This window comes from Muntiacus reevesi, chromosome 10 (assembly GCF_963930625.1).
Source record: "Muntiacus reevesi chromosome 10, mMunRee1.1, whole genome shotgun sequence".
In the NCBI taxonomy this organism is placed as follows: Eukaryota; Metazoa; Chordata; class Mammalia; order Artiodactyla; family Cervidae; genus Muntiacus; species Muntiacus reevesi.
Genome location: NC_089258.1, coordinates 10,519,651 through 10,541,651, shown reverse-complemented (window position 1 = coordinate 10,541,651; position 22,001 = coordinate 10,519,651). Strand labels below are relative to the sequence as shown.

The window sequence follows — 22,001 nt, the reverse complement described above, 5'->3', positions numbered from 1 at the left end:
TGTGGCAAAGATTCCCTTTGAATAACGGGGAGAGTGGGATAACGATGATTAAAATTCCAAGCTCACACACCAGATTTCAGTAAGTCATGTAGATCAACACAAGAGACAGGAGTTTATTTCACTGAAAGTAAAAAGTAGAATGTTTGAGGTTCTACCTACTCCACTTAGTTTTTCTGTTCAAGGCGTCTGCAAAAAGAGAACATTCAAAGGAGCGCTTACTTCTTTATTGCCTGCAATTTCCGCATATCTTCGGGTGAATAGGGCTCCTTCCTTTCATGAATAGGTCCTGCCTAATAGCGGGATAGGGACATCCCTGGGAATTAGAAGCCAAAAGAGACAACCACAAAGAGAAGCAGGAGACAGTAATGAAAGCCCAAGTGTTTCTTCATCTTTTATCATTTTATGGGTAGTTGAAGTGTTTTCTATTATTGGGGAAACGGGCTATGTTTCATCACCATCCAGCAGGTAGCCCAGCATTTTCTGCTTCTCAAACCTCCAGAAAGTAAAAGCGAAATCGTTCAGTTGTGTCCGACTCTTTGCGACCCCGTGGACTGTAGCCCACCAGGCTCCTCTGCCCATGGGATTCTCCAGGCAAGAATACTGGGGCGGGTTGCCATTTCCTTCTCCAGGGAATCTTCCCAACCCAGGGATCGAACCCGGGTCTCCTGCACTGCAGGCAGACGCTTTAACCTCTGAGCCACCAGAGAAGCCCTCCAGAGAGACCTGACAAATTGTTCAAAATCCTAGAATTCCAGTACGTATGACAGGATGTTAAGCAAGATTCTTTCTGCCTTCGTAACCGACACCAAAGTGAGCACCAAAGGCGGAATTCACAAAAGCAATGACTGAATCCATGTCCTTTGAAATATCTGATTCATGAAGATATTTTCAAAGGTCCCAGAGAGGAGAGAAAAAAGAAGGACTTATAAAGAAGTTTTTTTGGGGAGAAGTGTCACCATCATCACCACCCCACCATGGGGCTTCCAGAGCTGCACTTGAGAACGTGACCTGTCTTCTCTGCAGGTGAAAGGCTCAAGGACCAGCGGCTGACTCTGCCAGAGGTGGCTCAGGCCACGTGTGGTAGTGGGATGCAGCTGACATCTGGGTGCCTCCTGTGCACCCAGAATTGTCAGGACAAGGGATCATGAGGGCTCCCCTGGAGCAGATGGAGGCAGCACAGAAGGAAGTCTGTGGGGGAGTCTAGAGGGCCAGAGGGAGCCCCCAAAGTACAAAGCTGCATTCCTGGGTATGAAGGAGGAGCTACTTTCAGCAGCCAAAACACAGATGCATTTATGTCATGGGAGCTTCAGGAGAGGGGGCTACAGAGAAAGGAATCCCAAAAGTCTCCAGAAAAGATGATCTGTGAATCAACATTGAACACACCCAGGTCCCAAGAGCACAGAGCCACCAGCCAGTACACTTCCCTGCCTTCCATCCCCATGCCCATATCCTCCACCCAGGCAGCACAAAAGCTTAAGTCTCATTAGCTAGCTCTAGCCCCGACCCCCATGCTGCCAGCCTGCACAAAGAGGGGAGAGAAGACTGACCCTTAAATCAAGTCCAGAGTTGATTTCTAACTCAGAAGCGACATCCTGCTTTGCAGTTGAGGTTCCATCTGCAGCCTCAAGTGATCCAAGGATTGTCTGCTACTCAACAATGAGCAGAAAAATCTTGCTTGGGTCAGAATTCCATCCCAGACAAGTGACTCTCACCCTTGGCTGCACACTGGGATCACTGGGGAATCTCAAAAATGAAAAATGCCAAAGCCCAAGCCTCACCCTGGAACCACAGAATCAGAATTGCTAGAGATTGGCCCCAGAAATGTGTCTTAAAAAATGAAGTAAGATTAAAAAAAAAAACAATTAAAACTCACCCATTAATGTGCAACAAAGAACAGGATGCTACTGTCCTAGTAGGCCAAGAAGTGACTAAATAGTAAAGGGACGACAGAGAACCAAGAGGAAATGAAATGAATTTGTCACCAGCTGTGCTCTTCCATGTGCTAGAAAGATAAAAATCACTGTTCTCCAGATGCATTTTGAAGCAGAAAGCTCCTTGTTGTACTTTATATATGATTCAAAACTGACCAGAGCTGAGTTCAATTCCAAGCATGGGGAGAAATAATCAATGTAGTGTTTAGAAAGTCTTGACTCCCTTTCTCAGTTGCAAGTCAGGTTGTCAGTGATGATCTGGACTGGTACCTGGGTCCTGCTGACATCTAAAGCAGTGATAACACCTGATCCTCCTCATAGCACCCTGGCTGGGGCTGGTGTCTGGGGTCAGACTCTGTAAGGTTCCAGCACTCTGGAGAGACACACGGGGATCTTTACTTCCAGTCTCACATCCCCAGACCTGTAGATGACACCCTCTTGGCCTGGCTGATGCTGGCTTGGGGTCTCTCTACTCCAAGTGGAAAACAGAACGTCTGCCACAACATCCCATATTTCCACTCCATGCGGTGTGAAAGGCAATTGGGACGGTCACTAAGTTCAATCAGTCATCCTCTTCCATGCTCACCCATTTTTATATTTTTAGGTGCTTTTTATTTATCTGCTTTTATTCCTGTTTTAATTTCAACATGCTTCCTTCTCTATCTCGAAATAGAGAGTGAATTCTTAAACAAGGTGACCATTTCATGGAAATCTGAGTTCTGAACTGAATGAGGAACACATGTGACTAAAGATGGAAGAGCTGCTGTTTTAATTCGTCCGGATTCATACAGTGATGCAACTGACTTCACAGAAATCCCAGACTGCCTGGTTCCTGATAAGTCCAGAAACTCACAGTGTGAACAAAAGGATCTCATCAAAACAATTAGGGGGAAAAGTAGCTGTAACTTCGTATCATAGAGATTTGTGACAGCTGAACTTCTTGATCAATTACTGTATGATGACAACAGAAATACTGAAGGACCATAAACTCAAACATGACCTTAAGGTAGAATGTACATTTAGACCAGCAGGGTCTAAATATATATAGTATTATATATACATATATATAATATTTCCCTTTGTAAATTTTTCTTTAGTTTTCAGGGGAATTAAGAGGGAAAGAAAGCATTTCTAAGAAAAGCCATTATCTGTAGGCTACAAATCGCATAAATATCCACAAAGATTCTATCATACAAGCCAAGTGAGGTCAGTCTCTTAACTGGTCTCACTGGTTTATGGCCCATATAGGCCATTTATATCCACTATCACCCTGGGCCAAGTCTCTTTCATTTCCACTTTCATTTGTTACTCCCTGATAGTGGGTCCTTGAGTAAATACTTAAAGTGAAAGAAAAATCAGTCTTTTCTAAAGCCATATTTATTTTAAAGATCTGATAAAAAAGAATAAATGGAAAGAAAGAAAAGGAAAGAACATCTCTTAAAAAATATGACTTAATTTTTGTTGTAGATAAATAAACAATTATTTCCTTTTAAGGGAATACTTGAGAGACTTCGAGCTATTCTTAGACCAGAGAACCGCTCTTTCCAATCACTAGCTAAGTTAACACTAACAAAAGCCATCAATAAAAATGAGGCCACATGGATAAGTTAAACTGAATCAAATATTGGTATTGTATAGAAATGTTCAAAAGAAAACATAAAAATCCTATCTAAAATAGAAGCTTCTGGCTTAACATTGACAGAACTGTGCTCATATCAAAGCTTACAAATCACTTCTAAAACTTTTAAATGCCGGACCTTCAACCTGGAATCAAGTTCACCTCCAACAGTTTCAGAAGCCAGTTGTTGGCGAAATTCACATAAATCCTTAAGTTTAGATGAGAATAATGTACCAATGTGATGTCAGTTTCTTAGTTTTGACAAAAGTAAGCAGTTGCAAGATGTTAGCAACAGGAAAATCAGGTGAGGGGTAGTTGTGAACTCTTGGTACCATCTCTATAACTTTTTGTAGATTAAAAATTATTCACAAATAAAATGTTCATTTAAAAACATACAAAAAGCCACTGTCCCAGAAGCAGAGATTCTGGATTTAACTATAAAGCTGTTATCCCCACAAATGTGCAGGAAGAAAATGAACACAGTAATCTAGCGATTTACTACAGCGAATGTAGCCAAGCAACTAAACTCTCAATTAAGAGGAAGATTTAATGAAACAGACAACAACTGCCAGGGTGTCTGGGTGAGGCATCCAAACATAGCTTGTTTTATGTGCTCCTGAAAGGCTGTTTGTAAATCAAACTTATATAATTCAAATCACATTTTGAGCACACTAAGGAAGCTGGTGCATTTAAAAAGCTGTTGAATAAATACCAGGATAACAGGAAGATGGATTGTGTAACAAGAATTATTGCATTCTCATTTGGTGGAGGTGGCTTGGCAGCCATCGCCCTCTGTCCATGGGGCTGTCCTGGGAGCCATACTAGTACTGCTGCCCAATTAGCCCCTGCCCCACTGGCCTCCAACTTTCTATTTTCCCTTCTCTCTGCAAGGCTGGCTTTGATTAATTCAGAGCTATTATGGTGAGGAATTCTAATCATGAACAGGTTCAATATCCAAACACATGGCTCATCCTCCACAATGGTATCAGGTATTTGGGCAATATGATCAAGCAAGTAAGAATACTTTCACTGAACAAGAGTGTCTGGAGCAAGTAAACACATGATATTGTCCCTGCTGTTCCTGGGGCTCCCACTGAAATTGTTCTGCTGGCCATGGACTGGACTCCCAATACGAGCCATCCTTTTCCCAATTCAAACCATTGGTCAGATGGGAACTAGTATCACTCTTAGAAAAATAATTCAGGATTCCATCAATGGATGCCTTAACTCAGTCAGCCCAGGTAAGCAAAACATTCCACAACACTGGTTTCTCAGCCACAGATGAGGGAGCAGGATTCTGAATCCCAACTGGTTAAAGGGTCAGAAAATATACCTCAAACAGTGCATGAGCCGACCAAATTCAGTTCACCTGCTCACAGATTTGCTTGTATTTTGTCACTGTGGGTACAAAATCTCATATAACACTTGAGAGAAAAATAATGTGTGTGTTGTCAGAATATTGTTCAAATTATTCATCCCTATCACCTCCATGGGAGGAGTATGAGGCCCTGCCCCTGGATTGGCCCTGGCCCTATGATTTGCTTTGGCCAATGGCATACAAGTTGAAGAAACTGTGCACAAATCCCAAAAAGAGGCCTTAAGAAGGCTTGCATTTTTTTTTTTTTTTTTGCTGTCCTCCTGCACTTTGTACTTATCCTAAGGAGTAGATCTCCTGTGTAAATGCTGCTTCCGCACCCTGCACCCCAGAACAAACACACATGCAACAAAATTCCCCTTGCTGATCTACAGGCCCGTGAGCAAGATGAAATGTTTGCTTCGAGCCACTGGGTTTGGGAGTGGTTTACTGTACTCATGATGTTGTCAAGAGTTGAGTGATACACACTAGCCCTCTCCAGACGGTACTCACCATCATCGATTCCAGGCCAGCCCATGAAGTGAGCAGAAATCTGTTTCTCATCCTTCCCATATTCATTCTTGGCTACTAATTTGTAGTCCCCATTGTTCATGTGAGTGGGGTTATCCAGCTGGAGGCAGCCGTGGTACTCCGTGTGATTGGTAACATGGATTTTAGTACAGATGTATTTGGACTCATTCAAAATTGCCCCGTTATAGAACCACTGAAGCGCTGGCTTGGGATTGCCTTTCACAGTGAATGGAATGCACCAGTGGTGGTCTGAGGTTGGAGATTCGAGAAATGTGATAGTTGGAGCAACTAAATTGAAAAAGAGAGAGTTAATAGCATCAGAAAGCTCAGAATTCTCCCCATCTCCAAATCTCTGTGTCATAGATAGGGGGGATCTTACTCAACCATTGTTTGGCTTAAGAAAACATATGACCTGCAACTCTGGAATCCATCAATATTTTGTATCACCATCAAGTTTGATTTAACTTTTACAGAGAGCTTCAGAAAGAATCTGCTCTGCCTAAGATCCATGCACCATTGGCATCTTTACACCTATTCAGTGTGAGAATCAACTCCAAACAGATCCCAGTGATTTCTGACAGTGGAAAGGGCTCATCTGAAGTTGACTTTGGTTTCTAACACATATGCCTTGATATTATGGAGATTAATCACCAAAACATTGAGGACCACTATTCTTACAGGGCTGTGCTAAATAATACAATGACAAAAATGACTTTGGAAATCTTGCCTGAAGCCCGGATCGCACATAAATTTTCCAAAACAAATAAAACTGGTCAATGCAAAGAGTGTTACTCCTGATGTTGACTGATTATTATAAAGTCTGATAAATTGATATATTTTTCACTGATTGTCAATAGTAAATGCCCTTTAAAAGCATCACTTTTCATTATAGTACAGTCCATTTTTGCTAGAATTTCAGATACATCAAAGTTTTGATCCTTTAAATGTCTTAGACTCTATCTAAACCTGAAAAACAAACTAGAGATTATTTTAAAATTAAATATAAAGCACTTTATTCTTAAGGGAAACAAACATTATCAGGCAGCATCTTTAAACAGAGTACTTATCCTGAGTGAAGACACTTAAAATCCCTCTTAAGTGGGATTCATGTGGTCCATTTTCATGTGGTCTGACTTTGATAAGTATAAAATTGAGGACTGGAAAAGACCTTTGAGACCAAATAGTATCATTTTTTCAGATGAAAAAACCCAAGTGCTATGAGGTTAAGTGATTTGGTCAAGGTTACTGAGTGAGAAAAATCTGGGCCAGAAATCCAGAACTCCTAATGCCCTTCCCTTCATGCCTCACTTCCTGGTTATACATGTTCATCACATAAAGTGGGGAAATCATAGCCTGGCAACTAATACATCTGAGTGGGTCACTGCATAGGCTCTCTCAGTTGTTAATATTCCCTATCACTTATTTCTCATTATCTAAACTTTGATAGGCTAGAGCAGCTCTCCAGACCAGGGAGTCTACATAAATACTAACCTAAACTGAAAAACGTTTGAATTGGAGCGCCCTTATTTGTAGGTCTGTGTGGCAAACACAAGGACCACAGTGGGGGAGGGACAATACTTACCTTCCTCCCACCAGCCCAGGTCCCCACATGCCCAGGCCCCACTTCTTCCTGCCACCACACTCTAACATGCTTTTTGTGAGGTGCTGACTTAAGGACATAAAGCTGGAAGCTTGGTTGTACGTGTTTGGGGATGACACTGACTTCAAGATTGGTCAAGATCATCAGAAATTATGAGTCCAGGACCTTCTGGGCATCGAGGTAGTATTGACACTGGCAAAAGGTTGGTGATTTCAATCATTCACTCCAACAGTCACATAAGGAATGTGTGTTATGAGTGAATGCTAATCAGTGTATCAACACCTGTGTCCACATGTGTATAATGCACATTCATACTTGTGCACACTCGTGTTTTTCTCAGCCAAATCCTAATTTAGAGTAAAACCTCATTAATTTATACCACAACAGCTCAGAATTTGCAATGATGTGAAGATTATATACTTTTTACTGAATATGTACATCATTCACATTGAATGAGGCAATCTGGAATGTTAAGATATACGTTGCATTGTTTACAATACTGGAAAACAATGTACATATGCTAAAGAAACATTAATATCCTTTATCTTCAGAAGACAGAAACTTAAAGCAATTATAATAATAAAAGTTTTTTTCAGGTAATAATAATTTTCAGCCATTTTAGTAGTATTCCTTCCACTTCCCACAGAAGCTTGATGTCAAACTAATGAGGTTTATTTTTTGGATCGACAATATATTGAGTATGAACAGCCAGCCCAATACTTTAGGTATCACAACTTTAAAGGTTCATATTGCTCTTATAGAGAACAAAATTTAGAAACTAGTTTATCAAAATTTAAACTACAACTTATTAACAAAAGGAAGATAACCAGCTCAAAATATGTTATATCAAGAAAAGACAGGATAAGGCACAATAGGACAAGTTTAAGATCGATAAAGAAGCTTAAAGACAACACATGAACAAGAGAGATTGGCAGAAATAGAAGGAATGGAAGGAGCTGGTAACATTTCTTAATTAAGGACGCACAAAACACTGTATATACTTTTTTCACACACAAAGCAGCAGAGGTCCCCAACCACAAATGCGGGTGTGTCCACGATCTTTTCTATTAAAAACACACGTTGATCTGATTACGTACAATGTACAGTGAGGTTGACAGAATCTTGATCTTCTCCTACAAGATTTTCTGCCACACAAGAGATTTGCTTTCCACTGTCATCAGATGAAATGTTAGTTATCCTTAAGGACCCCTGTGTGTGGATTGTTTCATTCTACAAATGAATTAACAGACAAAAATAATCTTGATTAGAACTGAACCCAAAAGTGAGATTTGGCATTTCTTCCCCTAACTAGAGAAAATCATCTATAACATTAGAAAAAAATTCCAGTCTAATGAAGCTCAATAAAAGGGGCAACTCAGAAGTTATTCTGTTATCTCTGGATTTCAATGATAAATGTGTGAAGCTGATTTAATCCTTGAATTCCTATCTACCTTCCTCAAAGGGAAAAAACCACAATGAGAGTCACTCACCTTGCTCATGATGAAACAAAAAGCTTACTAGAGACCTACAGACTTTCCAATCTTTGAAGTATACATAACTAAAATACAATCTGCATTCATCTTCATTTAGTAAGAATAGACAGAAAGTAAATATACAACAAAACTCATTGTAAATCTCTCTACGTGGACCTATGAAATATTAAATGATCATCACTAGGTTAGTACAATCTCAAGTTCAGAGACATTCTCATCTCTATGAACATACAAACACAAACCTTACCATGTGCTTGGAAACCAGATTACCGACATCCCAGTACAAATTCGGAACTGGGTCACCTGCAACAGTACAAGATAATGTGATAGACTTTCCCTCCTCCACAGTGAGGTTAGGTGCGGCCAAATTTGCTGATGGCAAACCTGTGGAGCAAGGAAAGTAAAGGAAGACATATACAAATAGTTAGGTGCATTATCAAAATAACAGCAACAAGCTGAAAACTCTCTCTGCTTTAAAAATCAATCATTATTTGCTTTCTGAGACTGACTTATGTTGATCTGAAAAAATGCCATATTGATAAGCTTTACAGATTTGATGAGAGCCAAGAGATAGATGTGCAAAGAGATTTGAAAACAAATTTTGCATGTGTTTCAAAAATATCACTGCAGAATAATCTTTTATTAAAAAAAATCCCACTAGTCTGTAGAACTACATCTTCTGGTTCTTGTTCTGTTTTATAGTTATCAATCCAGTTGTTTGCACACAGTCATTGTATTTGTAGAACATCTTATTTTTTCCTCAGTTTTCTCTTCCACTTTTTTTTACAGTCAAGGACAAAAGGGTGGGAGGCAGGTACAATTTTTGCATATACCCACTTTTTTCATTAAATAACTCACAAATCTAACCCACTACCAGAACTATATTTTTAAAGAGATAAACTATGATCTTGAAATATAAATTTAAAAAGCAGATGAAGATTCTGAAGCAGTTCAATTACGGAAGTTGGTTTCAAAGCATTTTTCAAAGATAATAAATTTGAACCATACAGCATTAGAATGTTTAAAAGCTATATAAATCATAGTTAAATATTACAGGTATATTTGGTCACCCTATTTATGACATGATGAAAAATGTTGTATAGATCATTATCCCAATGAAAAGCTCTTTTTTGGAAAAACCCTGAGAAATTGTTACCAGATGAAATTCTGATGCTTATAAACATTTTTTTAATATTTCAAAACAGCTTCATTTATACTTTTATATTACAAAAGTCAGCTTTTCTTATTAATGCTATCACTTCATTAAACTATTACACCATTTGGGTGTTTATACTGCTCTTATTCATAGTGTTTGTAGCATGAAGGTGTGTCTCAGAATACGTCAGGTCCTGCCAGTCAAGTAAGCCTCTTGCTTGGTATCAGAAACTCAGCTTAGGACTGCATTCACCCCAACAGCTCTGTCCCATGGAACTATGACACATCATTAAACTCAGGAGGAACCCACAGGTCAGAAAAGGCAATTCATCTTCAACAGCCGTGAAATTTCAATTAGCCTGCCCACCTAGGGGTTTCTGACCTGCCACCTTCATGATATTATACATAAATCCTTCTCTTAAGACATAGTCCTTACTGACAACACTATTATTATTTATTCCTGAAACCAGACTACAGCAAGATTTACATAGTATACGTCTCATGGTATTCCCACAATTGGTAGAGGACTTCCCAACAAGATCTGGCTTTCATGGCTGGTGTAACATCTTCAGAACCCTTCCTTTTCGTCAGCCTTTAATAGAGAGCAATGCTGAATCTTTCACAAGGTTCCAAACAGCCCCCTAATATCCTGAGCTTGTATTGAGCAATGAAACATATACAAGTGATCAAGAGGCAGTGCAGTTGACTGGAATGAACACTGGGTCAGGAGTCAGAAGCCCTAGACCCTACACCTGGCCCATACTTATGCCATCGGGTGAAGCATTTCTCCTCTCTCAATGTGATTTATTCTATATTAAATACACTGCTCAATCAGAAAATTTAGCTAGGATTTTTCCAGCTCTAGAATTTGGTGACAACTTTCATGACAATTAAGCTTCCCAATGTAAGAGGCTTGTCATGGCAAGATATTAATATAATGAATGGGTTTGTTTTTTTTAAAAATCTTGAAGCCAGTGGTATGATCTAGGTGACTTTTTCCAAATATGCATTTCTTTAAAAAAAAAAATACACAGCCACATAGTTTGAAAAGTCTATAATTCTACAAAATGTGTTATAAAAAATATTCAAACTATCTCTCAGATCAAGAATAAGACAGTGATGCCCACTTTTGCCACTTTTATTTAACATAGACTTGGAAGTCCTAGCCACAGGAATCACACAAAAATAAATAAATGAAAGATATCTAAATTGAAAAGAAAAGGAAAACTGTCACTATTTGAAGACAACATGATATTATACATAGAAAATCCTAAAGACACCACCAAAATACTGGAGCTCATCAATTAATTTAGTAAAGTTGCAGGATACAAAATTAATATACAAAAATCTATTGCATTTCCAGACATTAACAATAAACTATCTGGAAAAGAAACTAAGGAAAAAATCCATTTACAATTGCACCAAAAAGAATAAAATACCTAAAAATAAATCTAAGAAGGTAAAACACCTGTACCTGGAAAACTTTAAGACACTGATGAAAGAAATTAAAAACAACACAAACAAAAGAAAAGATATATGGTTCTCATGAATTTGAAGAATTAATACTGTTAAAAAGACCATAATACCCAAGGTAATCTATAGTTTCAGTGCAATTCCTATCAAAACACAAATGGCATTTTCACAAAACTTGTATGGAAACACAAAGGACCCCAAATAGCTAAAAAAATCTTAGGAAAGAACAAAGCTGGAAATGTCATGCTCCCTGATTTCAAACCATATGATAAAGTTACAATAATCAAGAATATGATGTCTGTGTTTATCACTGATTCGTGCCTGACTCTTTGTGACCCCATAGAATATATAGCCCACCAGGCTCCTCTGTTCATGGAATTCTCCAGGCAAGAATGTTAGAGTGGTTGCCATTCTCTTCTCCAGGGGATCTTCCCAATTCAGGGATCAAACCTGGGTCTCCTGTATGGCAGGCAGATTCTTTACCCTCTGAGCCACCCGGGAAGCCCAAAGAGTATGATACTGGCACAAAAACAGACACACTGATCAATGAAACTGAAGAGAGAAGCTGGAAATGAATCTATACTTATATGAACAGTTACTATTCTACAAAGGAAGCAAGAATATATAATGCAATAAAGACAGTCTCTTCAAAAAATGGTACGAGGAAAACTGAACAGCGACAGTCAAAAGAATCACAGCTAGACTACTTATTTATACCATGAACAAAAATAAATTCAAAATGAATTAAAGATTTAAATGTAAGACCTAAAACCATAAACTTCCAGAAGAAAACACAGGCAGTATACTCTTTGATATTGGTTTTAGAAAAAAAAAATTTAAGTAAGGGGGGAAAAGCAAAAACAAAACAAACAAAAAAATGTAACTTTGGTGTTGTTGTTTAGTTAAGTCATGCCTGACTCTTAGCAACCCCATGGGCTGTAGCCCACCAGGATCCTCAGTCTATGAGATTTTCCAGGCAAGAATACTGGAGTGGGTCGCCAGTTCCTTCTCCAGGGGATCATCTCAAACCAGGGATCAAACATCTCCTGCATTGGAAGGTGGATTCTCTCTCTCTCTTTTTTAATTAATTATTTTATTTATTAATTTATTTTTTCCTTTCCATTTATTTTTATTAGTTGGAGGCTAATTACTTTACAATATTGTAGTGGTTTTTGACATACATTGACATGAATCAGCCACGGATTTACATATGTTCCCCATCCTGATTCCCCCTCCCGCCTCCCTCTCCATCCCATCCCTCTGGGTCTTCCCAGTGCACCAGCCCTGAGTACCTGTCTCATGCATCCAGCCTGGGCTGGTGATCTGTTTCACCCTTGATAGTATACTTGTTTCAATGCCATTCTCTCAGAATATCCCACCCTCGCCTTCTCCCACAGAGTCCAAAAGTCTGTTCTGTACATCTGTGTCTCTTTTTCTGTTTTGCATATAGGGTTATCGTTACCATCTTTTTAAATTCCATATATATGCATTAGTATACTGTATTGGTCTTTATCTTTCTGGATTACTTCACTCTGTATAATGGGCTCCAGTTTCATCCATCTCATTAGAATGGATTCAAATGAATTCTTTTTAATGACTGAGTAATATTCCATAGTGTATATGTACCATAACTTCCTTATCCATTCATCTGCTGATGGGCATCTAGGTTGCTTCCATGTCCTGGCTATTATAAACAGTGCTGCAATGAACATTGGGGTGTACATGTCTCTTTCAGATCTGGTTTCCTCAGTGTGTATGCCCAGAAGTGGGATTGCTGGGTCATATGGCAGTTCTATTTCCAGTTTTTTAAGAAATCTCCACACTGTTCTCCATAGCGGCTGTACTAGCTTGCATTCCCACCAACAGTGTAAGAGGGTTCCCTTTTCTCTACACCCTCTCCAGCATTTATTGCTTGTAGACTTTTGGATAGCAGCCATTCTGACTGACATGTAATGGTACCTCATTGAGGTTTTGATTTGCATTTCTCTGATAATGAGTGATGTTGAGCATCTTTTCATGTGTTTGTTAGCCATCTGTATGTCTTCCTTGGAGAAATGTCTGTTTAGTTCTTTGGCCCATTTTTTGATTGGACCACATATTTTTCTGAATTGAGCTGTAGGAGTTGCTTATATATTTTTGAGATTAATCCTTTGTCTGTTTCTTCATTTGCTATTATTTTCTCCCAATCTGAGGGCTGTCTTTTCACCTTGCTTATAGTTTCCTTTGTTGTGCAGAAGCTTTTAATTTTAATTAGGTCCCATTTGTTTATTTTTGCTTTTATTTCCAATATTCTGGGAGGTGGGTCATAGAGGATCTTGCTGTGATTTATGTTGGAGAGTGTTTTGCCTATGTTCTCCTCTAGGAGTTTTATAGTTTCTGGTCTTACATTTAGATCTTTAACCCACTTTGAGTTTATTTTTGTATATGGTGTTAGAAAGTGTTCTAGTTTCATTCTTTTACAAGTGGTTGATCAGTTTTTTCAGCACCACTTGTTAAAGAGGTTGTCTTTTTTCCATTGTATATCCTTGCCTCCTTTGTTGAAGGTAAGGTGTCTGTAGGTATGTGGATTTATCTCTGGGATTTCTAATTCTGTTCCATTGATCTATATTTCTGTCTTTGTGTCAGTACCATACTGTCTTGATGACTGTGGCTTTGTAGTAGAGCCTGAAGTCAGGCAGGTTGATTCCTCCAGTTCCATTCTTCTTTCTCAAGATTGCTTTGGCTATTCGAGGTTTTTTATATTTCCATACAAATTGTGAAATTATTTGTTCTAGTTCTGTGAGGAATACCGTTGGTAGCTTGATAGCGATTGCAGTTAATCTATAGATTGCTTTGGGGAGTATACTCATTTTCACAATATTGATTCTTCCAATCCATGAACAAGGTATATTTCTCCATCTCTTTGTGTCCTCTTTGATTTCTTTCATCAGTGTTTTATAGTTTTCTATGTATAGGTCTTTTGTTTCTTTAGGTAGATATACTCCTAAGTATTTTATTCTTTTTGTTGCAATGGTGAATGGTATTGTCTCCTTAATTTCTCTTTCTGTTTTCTCATTGTTAGTGTATAGGAATGCAAGGGATTTCTGTGTGTTAATTTTCTGCTGAGCCACCAGAAAAGCCCAAATTTAACTACAGCAAACTAAAAAAGATTTTGCAAAGCAAAGGAAATGATCAACAAAATGAAAAGTTTCCCTTTGGATGGATAAATATTTGCAAACTCTGTATCTGATAAGGGGTTAATATCTAAAGTATACAAAGAACTCATGTAACTCAACATAAAAAAGAATTATTTTAAAAATGGGCAGAGGATCTAAACAGACATTTTTCAAAGAAGAACTACAGATGTCCAACCGGCACATGAAAAGTGGTTCAAAATCACTAATCAACAGGGTGTAAATCAAAACCACAATGAGATAACACCTCATATTATTCAGAACAGCTACTACAAAAAAGACAACAAATGATAAAAGCTGGCAAAGAATGGAGAAAAGGGAACTCTCATGCACTGCTGGTGGAAATTTAAATTGGTGCAGACATCACAGAAAAGAGTGTGAAAATTCCTTGGAATTTTTAAAAAATAGAACTATCATATAATCCAGCAATTTCACTTCTGGGTAATTAATCCAAAGAAAACAAAAACACTAATCAGAAAACATATCTGCACTCTTATGTGCGTTTCAGCATTGTTTTTACAATAGCCAACCTAAGTGTTCATCAGTGAATGAAGATGAAGAGGTGCTATATACATACAGTGGAATACTAGCCATATAAAAGAATGAAATCTTGCCATTTGTGACATCATGGATGGACTTAGTCTCATGCTAAGTGAAGTAAATCACACAAACACAAATACTGTATAATTTCACTTATAGGTGGAATCTAAAAACCAAAGCAAATTAAACAAACACAAAAAAACAGATATACAAAACAATCAGATAGTGGCCAGAGGGGAGTGGGGCAGGAGAGGAAAGAAATAGGTGAGGGAAATTAAGAGGTACAAATTTCCAGTTGCAAAATACCGACAGGTTTGAAATGTACAAAAAGGACAGTGTAGGCAATATAGTCAATAATTATGTAATATCTCTGTATGGTAACATATTATAACTAAGGCTGAGCATGGTGATCATTTGAAATGTATAGAATATTGAATCACTATGTTGTGTATCTGAAACTAATAGAGTATTGTAGGCTACTTATACCTGAAAAACACACACAAAAAAGTAAACTTATAGAAAAAGAGATCAGATTTGTGGTTACCAGGTGCTGGGAGTGGGTGGAAGGAGGGGAGAGTGAATAAAGTAGTCAAAAGGTATAGATTTGCAGTTAGAAGTAACTACTAGAGATATAATTTACAACACAAGGAAAAACTGTTTCCATTTCTTTAATTTTGTATCTATATGAGATAATGGATTTTCACTAAACTTACTGTTAAAATCATTTCATGATGTATTTAAATCAAATTGTGCTGTACACCTTAAACTTATACAGTGCTGTCTGCCAATCATATCTCAATAAAACTTAGGAAAAATATAACAACTACAAACACAGGGGGAGAAAAGAAAATATTCAAACTACCATGTGAAAAATAGTACCCATGTGGCATTATTTCCTGTTCCCCAGAAGCACTCATTTCACCTCTTTTAACTTCCTTTTGGGTATTGATCTCTGTATCACTAAATATTGTGCTTATATTGCTGCTTCTTGGTTTTTCTGTTTTAACATTATCTACTGGCCTCTCACCATGGAAGATGAGAACCAGGCTCATGTTCATACAGAAAGACAGCTCTCCTACATGCCCATACCACATTCACACCACTCTATGTTCATATCTTACCATATGCTATGAAGTTTTGTTGTCTCGATGTAAACATGAAGTTTACTATAAATATATAAACCTTACTGACAGCTGAAGCACTGTAATCATTATATTTTATCAAATTTAAGACTGCATTAACTATAGGATGCAGTACTGTGATAAGAACCACTAAGAAAGGGAAAAAATGATGTCAATTCAACTATGATGTAATGCCTTCTCACCACTTACATCTGCATTTAGTGGTCGAACTTATTGGGTAACCCATCTGTTTTAAACCTTTCTTTCCTGTATCCTATCTTTTTTTTTAAATCTGCTCTATTTATGGGGAAATTTCCTCAGATTTACCTTGCAAGATTTCTTTTGATATTTTCATTTCTGTCATACTTTTAGTTTCCAAGGCTTGTGGTTGTTGTTCCTGAATGGTCTGCTATTATTTAACACTCTTGTGTTTGTTTCAGGGAAGCAAGAAGAGATTCTAATACCTAGTATCTGAGACATTAATGATAATTTCTTATGAATTTGTCTTCTGTCTAAATCAACTTTGTTTCTCGCAACTTTTTCTTTCTTTGGATGTTTTGTATTTGCCTTTAATATAAGCTTTTCTCAAACAGTTTGTGATCTTTGGCTATTCTTTAAACTTTAAGAATGGGGCACTAGAATCATTACATATTAACTGCCAGTATCATTGTAGAGTTTCACTATTATCGGCCTCTTTAATGGATACCACCTGGAATCAGTATCCTTAAATCCTTCTCCGTATGGTGTTGGTCACATTATTCAGATAATGCTCTTCCAATGTCCTGTTCAGAAGAGGAAGAAAACTAGAAATACAGGTTTCTCTGGCTTCCCTGGTAGTTCTACTGGTAAAGAATCCACCTGCAATGAAGGAGATCCCAGTTTGATTGCTGGGACAGGAAGATGCCCTGGAGAAGGGATAGGCTACCCAAAATTCCAGTATTCTTGGCCTTCCCTGGTGGCTCAGACAGTAAATAATCTGCCCAAAGTGCAGAAGACCTGTGTTCGATCCCTGGGTTGGGAAAATCCCCTGGAGAAGAAGATGGCAATACACTCCAGTATACTTGCCTGGAGAACACTCATGGACAGAGGAACCTGGGTTTGCAAAGAGTCAGACATGACTGAGCGACTAAGCACTGGCTATCTGAAAACAGAACTTTCCTATGAAACCTTTTGAAAGCCGAAATGACATAAAGCAAAGAAGCAGTAACCTTAGCACAGACTACATCAAGATAAAGCATAGATTCTCACAGACACAGCTCAAAGCTATAGTGACTTGAGATGCTGAGTGTAGTTCCCAGGAGAGAGCTTGGTGGTGCTACTCCCACTGCTCAGGGTGCCCACTGCCTCTTAACAGCTCCATGCAAAACAAATGCTGAATGCCATTTTTGTTCTTCACCTTGCTTTGTACAAGCAAAACTCCTCTTTAGATTTCTTTCAGAAAAGCAAAGTGGTGTAAAGCAAACAGTTGTAAGTAAACCCAACATTCTATGACTCTCACAGCCTCAACTCCACTTGGAGTTCCTCATGATCTTTGTTATATCCTCTTTAGAAAATAAACTTCTAGTCCATATACACCAGGGATGTACGGGGCAAAAATCTTTCAACCACTCTCCTGTATTCAGTGTTAACACTGAACTCTCCACTTCCTGAGTCTGGTAGAAGTTCTGCAATATAAACCAAGCTCTCCTCTTGGCTTTCCCCATTGCTAACTAGGTAACCAGTATTTTCAGCCTTCAGTCAGTCACTAGTCATCCATTTACTTCCCAGTTTGCAACTGCAAAACCACAAAGGTTTGCTGACTTCTCTCCCATTTTCTTGTATTTATAGATTAATCTGCTGAGTCTGGAAAAACCCCAGAGCCAGGGCTTGCCATGGTGCTTGTTCTTGAGGTCTGAGCTCCTCACTAGCTGGCTCCATCAACAGACACCTTTCCTGGCCCCTCAAACATAAACCAGTGGTGTATACCTCTTACCTTTTACAAATGTGTGGAAATTTCAAGCACAAAAGAGGTTAAAATAAAGATTCTCAGCAGAGAATGCTACGCCATAACCTTAATTTCCCTTGTAAAATCTACTATGCTTTTTTAACCCTTCAAGTCAAAATTTCCATGATTAACAGTTCTAAAAATGTTTGCTTAATTACAGTACTAGCAATAATATTTATTGTGCATTCACTGTACTAGAAAGCCTTATCTAGTATGTTATATTTTTGTTTAATTCAATTATTACAACCAAACTTGAAGTATTTATTCTCATTCAATTAATAAAGAATGTGAGTTTTGGAAAAGTCAAATACCTCTTCCAAAGTTGCCTGAGTACCTGGGATTTGAACTCAAGACAAAGGTGTTCACCATATAACACACTATCTTCCCAGACTGCATATATCCATTTTAGCACAGACTATAAATACCAATACATATCCGTAACCTGGGAATTTGGTTCATTTAAAAAATACTTATACATCTATTTGTGAAGGAAGAGTGAATCTCCTTTATTTACAGAGAAATTGTATCACCCTGTCATAGCAGTTTCCAAAGGAATCTGTGAAAAATTGGCCAAGTCTAGATCTTTTAAATGTAAAGTCTTCCACAAATGAGTAAGCATCTGACTCACGTTAATTCTACAGCATTAATATGCTGGCCAAAGACTCAATAATGGAAAAAACAATCTGTACTTGAAATATCACTTGAGGTTTAATTAGCACAATAAAAATGAATTGGGAAGCATGAATAGCCAAGGCAGGATAAACCATTTGCCAGGCACTACTTCCTGGCTTAATAAGATTTGAAATCAGCACAAGTACAGAGCAAAGCTCAGCAATGCCTCCAAGAGCCTCCAGCGCTACAGTAGTGGGATCCTGATTTAAGTTTCAGGGCTGTCTTCCTTTGCACTCTGAGAAACCTCACTAGAGATAAGAGATGACCAGCTGTCTGGACATACAGGCAGCTCTGAGGCCTGGAAGAGCCCAGACAAGGAGGCAGCTCAACAATGTATTGGTTAAGGTCCTGGACAGAGAGATGTCAGTGAGAACCAGACTCACTCATTAGCTGTTCATTCGTAATACTTGGTAAGCTTTCATTTCATCATCTAGAAATAGGGATACTGATGACACCTACTTTCTAGAGCTTTTAGGATAGCTAATAAGATACTATGGAAAATATTCCAGATAAATTCTAGTGCATATAAAGCCCTTAATAAGTATTAGCTATTACTGTTATTACTGGAGAGGTGGCAAGAATACACTGAAAAACTATACAGAAAAGATCTTCATGACCCAGATAATCATGATGGTCTGATCACTCACCTAGAGCCAGACATCCTGGAATGTAAAGTCAAGTGGGCCTTAGGAAGCATCACTATAAACAAAGCTAGTGGAGGTGATGAAATTCCAGTTGAGCTATTTCAAATTCTGAAAGATGATGCTGTGAAAGTGCTACACTCAAAATGCCAGCAAATCTGGAAAACTCAGCAGTGGCCACAGGACTGGAAAAGGTCAATTTTCATTCCAATCCCAAAGAAAGGCAATGCCAAAGAATGTGCAAACTACCACACAATTGCACTCATCTCACACACTAGCAGAGTATTGCTCAAAATTCTCCAAGTCAGGCTTCAACAGTACGTGAACCATGAACTTCCAGATGTTCAAGCTGGATTTAAAAAAGGCAGAGAAACCAGATATCAAATTGCCAACATGCATTGGATCACTGAAAAAGCAAGAGTGGTCCAGAAAAACATCTACTTCTGCTTTATTGACTATGCCAAAGCCTTTGACTGTGTGGATCACAACTAACTGGAAAATTTTGAAAGAGATGGGAATATCAGACCACCTGACCTGCCTCCTGAGAAATCTGTTGCAGGTCAAGAAGCAACAGTTAGAACTGCACACGGAACAACAGACCAGTTCCAAATATGGAAAGGAGTACGTCAAGGCTGTATATTGTCACCCTGCTTATTTAACTTATATGCAGAGTATATCATGAGAAATGCTGGACAGGGTGAAGCACAAGCTGGAATCAAGATTGCTGGGAGAAATACTGATAAACTCAGATACGCAGATGACACCACCATTATGGCAGAAACTTAAGAAGAACTAAAGAGTCTCTTGACGAAAGTGAAAGAGGAGAAAGAGCTGGTTTAAAACTAAACATTCAGAAAACTCAGATCATGGCATCTGGTCCCATCACTTCATAGCAAATAGATGGGAAAACAGTGAGAACAATGAGAGACTTTACCATTTGGGGCTCCAAAATCACTGCAGATGGTGACTGCAGCCATGAAATTAAAAGACACTTGCTCCTTGGAAGAAAAGTTATGGTAACCTAGACATCTTATTAAAAAACAGAGACATTACTTTGTCAACAAAGTAATGTCTAGTCAAAGCTATGGTTTTTTAGTAGTCATGTATGAATGTGAGAGTTGGACTATAACTAAAGCTGAGCACCAAAGAATTGATGCTTCTGAACTGTGCTGTTGGAGAAGACTCTTGAGAGTCCCTTGGACTGCAAAGAGATCCAACCAGTCCATCCTAAAGGAGATCAGTCCTGAATATTCATTGGAAGGACTGATGCTGAAACTGAAACTCCAATACTTTGGCCACCTGATGCAAAGAATTGACTCATTTGAAAAGGCCCTGATGCTGGGAAAGATTGAAGGCAGGAGGAGAAAGTGATTACAGAGGATGAGATGGTTGGATGGTATCACCGACTCAATAGACACGAGTTTGAGAAAACTCCAGGAGTTGATGATGGACAGGGAGGCCTGGCATGCTGCAGTCCATGGTGCCGCAAAGAGTCGGACTCGAGTGAGTGCCTGAACTGAACTCATTTACTGTTATTGGGCTTCCCCAATGGCTCAGTGGACAAAGAACCTGTCTGTAATGTGGAAGATATAGATGTGGGTTTGATCCCTGGGTCAGGAAGATTCCTGGGAGGAGAAAATGGCAACCCGCCCCAGTATTCTCCAGAAAAATCCCATAGACAGAGGAGCCTGGGCTATAGTCCAAAGAGTCACAGAGTCAGACAGGGCTGAGTGACTAAGCAAGCAAGCAAGATTACTGTTATTACCAACATTAATATGAATATTTAGCTTTAAATGGTACATCTGGATTTAAAGATGTGCATATCTTACATTTTGCCAAATTTCTTCAAATAAAAATAAAGCCACAGCATGATATCACAAAGAAATGAAATGTACTCAAACAATCATGGGGGCTATAAGATCAATGGAAGTTAAATGGTTCTTTTAAAGCAGGATTTCTTAGCTTTTAATATACTAATGTGCATAGTGAACATCAGAGTTATAGAATTTTCTATAGTTCTTTATTTCTTTAATCTTGGATTATTTTTTCATACACAGAGCATCTCAAGGACTTAAGAGTTGCACAGAATGTAGGGTGGGAAAAGTTTGGTGGACTATATGTTGACTCAAGCTCCTGTCAGGGTCAAGAATAAATAATTGTACAAGCAAAAATCCAAGACCCACATCTAAACCCTTGCCACTCAAAGTATAGTGTATGGAACAAGATATTTGTTAGAATGTAGACTCTCAGACCCCAACTCATACCTGCTGGAAAAGAAGCAATTTGGTGGGGGGAGGGGAGGTGGTGGTGCTGCATTGCATGGCAAGCAGGATTTAAGTTTCCTGACCAGGGATTGGACCCATGACCCCTGCAATGGAAGCATGGAGTCCTCACCCCTGGACCACCAGGGAAGTCCCAAGAAGCAATTTAACAAGAACTGCTGGTGATTCACATGCACATTAAAGCAGCCTGGGAAGCACAGATCTAAAGAAAGTCAGCCTTTTCACTGGATAGCTGATGATTTTCTGCTGAGGTCTCTGGCTGGTATGTCCTTTCAGCCACATCCAGGTCAACAACCATTGACACTGCTTCATATACTGGTGCACACTTCTTGAAAGTTGATGATATTGACTAGATCATTAATTCAAAGTATGTGTGTTTTCAATTCCTAATAATTGAGGAAAACTAACTTCTACACCTTTTGAAATATCAACT

General features: G+C 38.6%; 1 protein-coding gene across 2 annotated transcripts in view; it reads right to left on the bottom strand.

The window, feature by feature from the left end:
• The window catches only part of NTRK2 (neurotrophic receptor tyrosine kinase 2), a 388,739-nt gene that overhangs the window by 312,441 nt on the left and 54,297 nt on the right, over positions 1-22,001 (bottom strand). For both annotated transcript variants that reach the window (XM_065946651.1, XM_065946652.1), the window contains exons 8-10: positions 8,775-8,911; positions 8,132-8,264; positions 5,417-5,722 (exon numbers count right to left, since the gene is read on the bottom strand). In XM_065946651.1, coding sequence (XP_065802723.1) covers positions 5,417-5,722; positions 8,132-8,264; positions 8,775-8,911 — 576 coding nt within the window. The remainder of the gene's footprint in view (positions 1-5,416; positions 5,723-8,131; positions 8,265-8,774; positions 8,912-22,001) is intronic.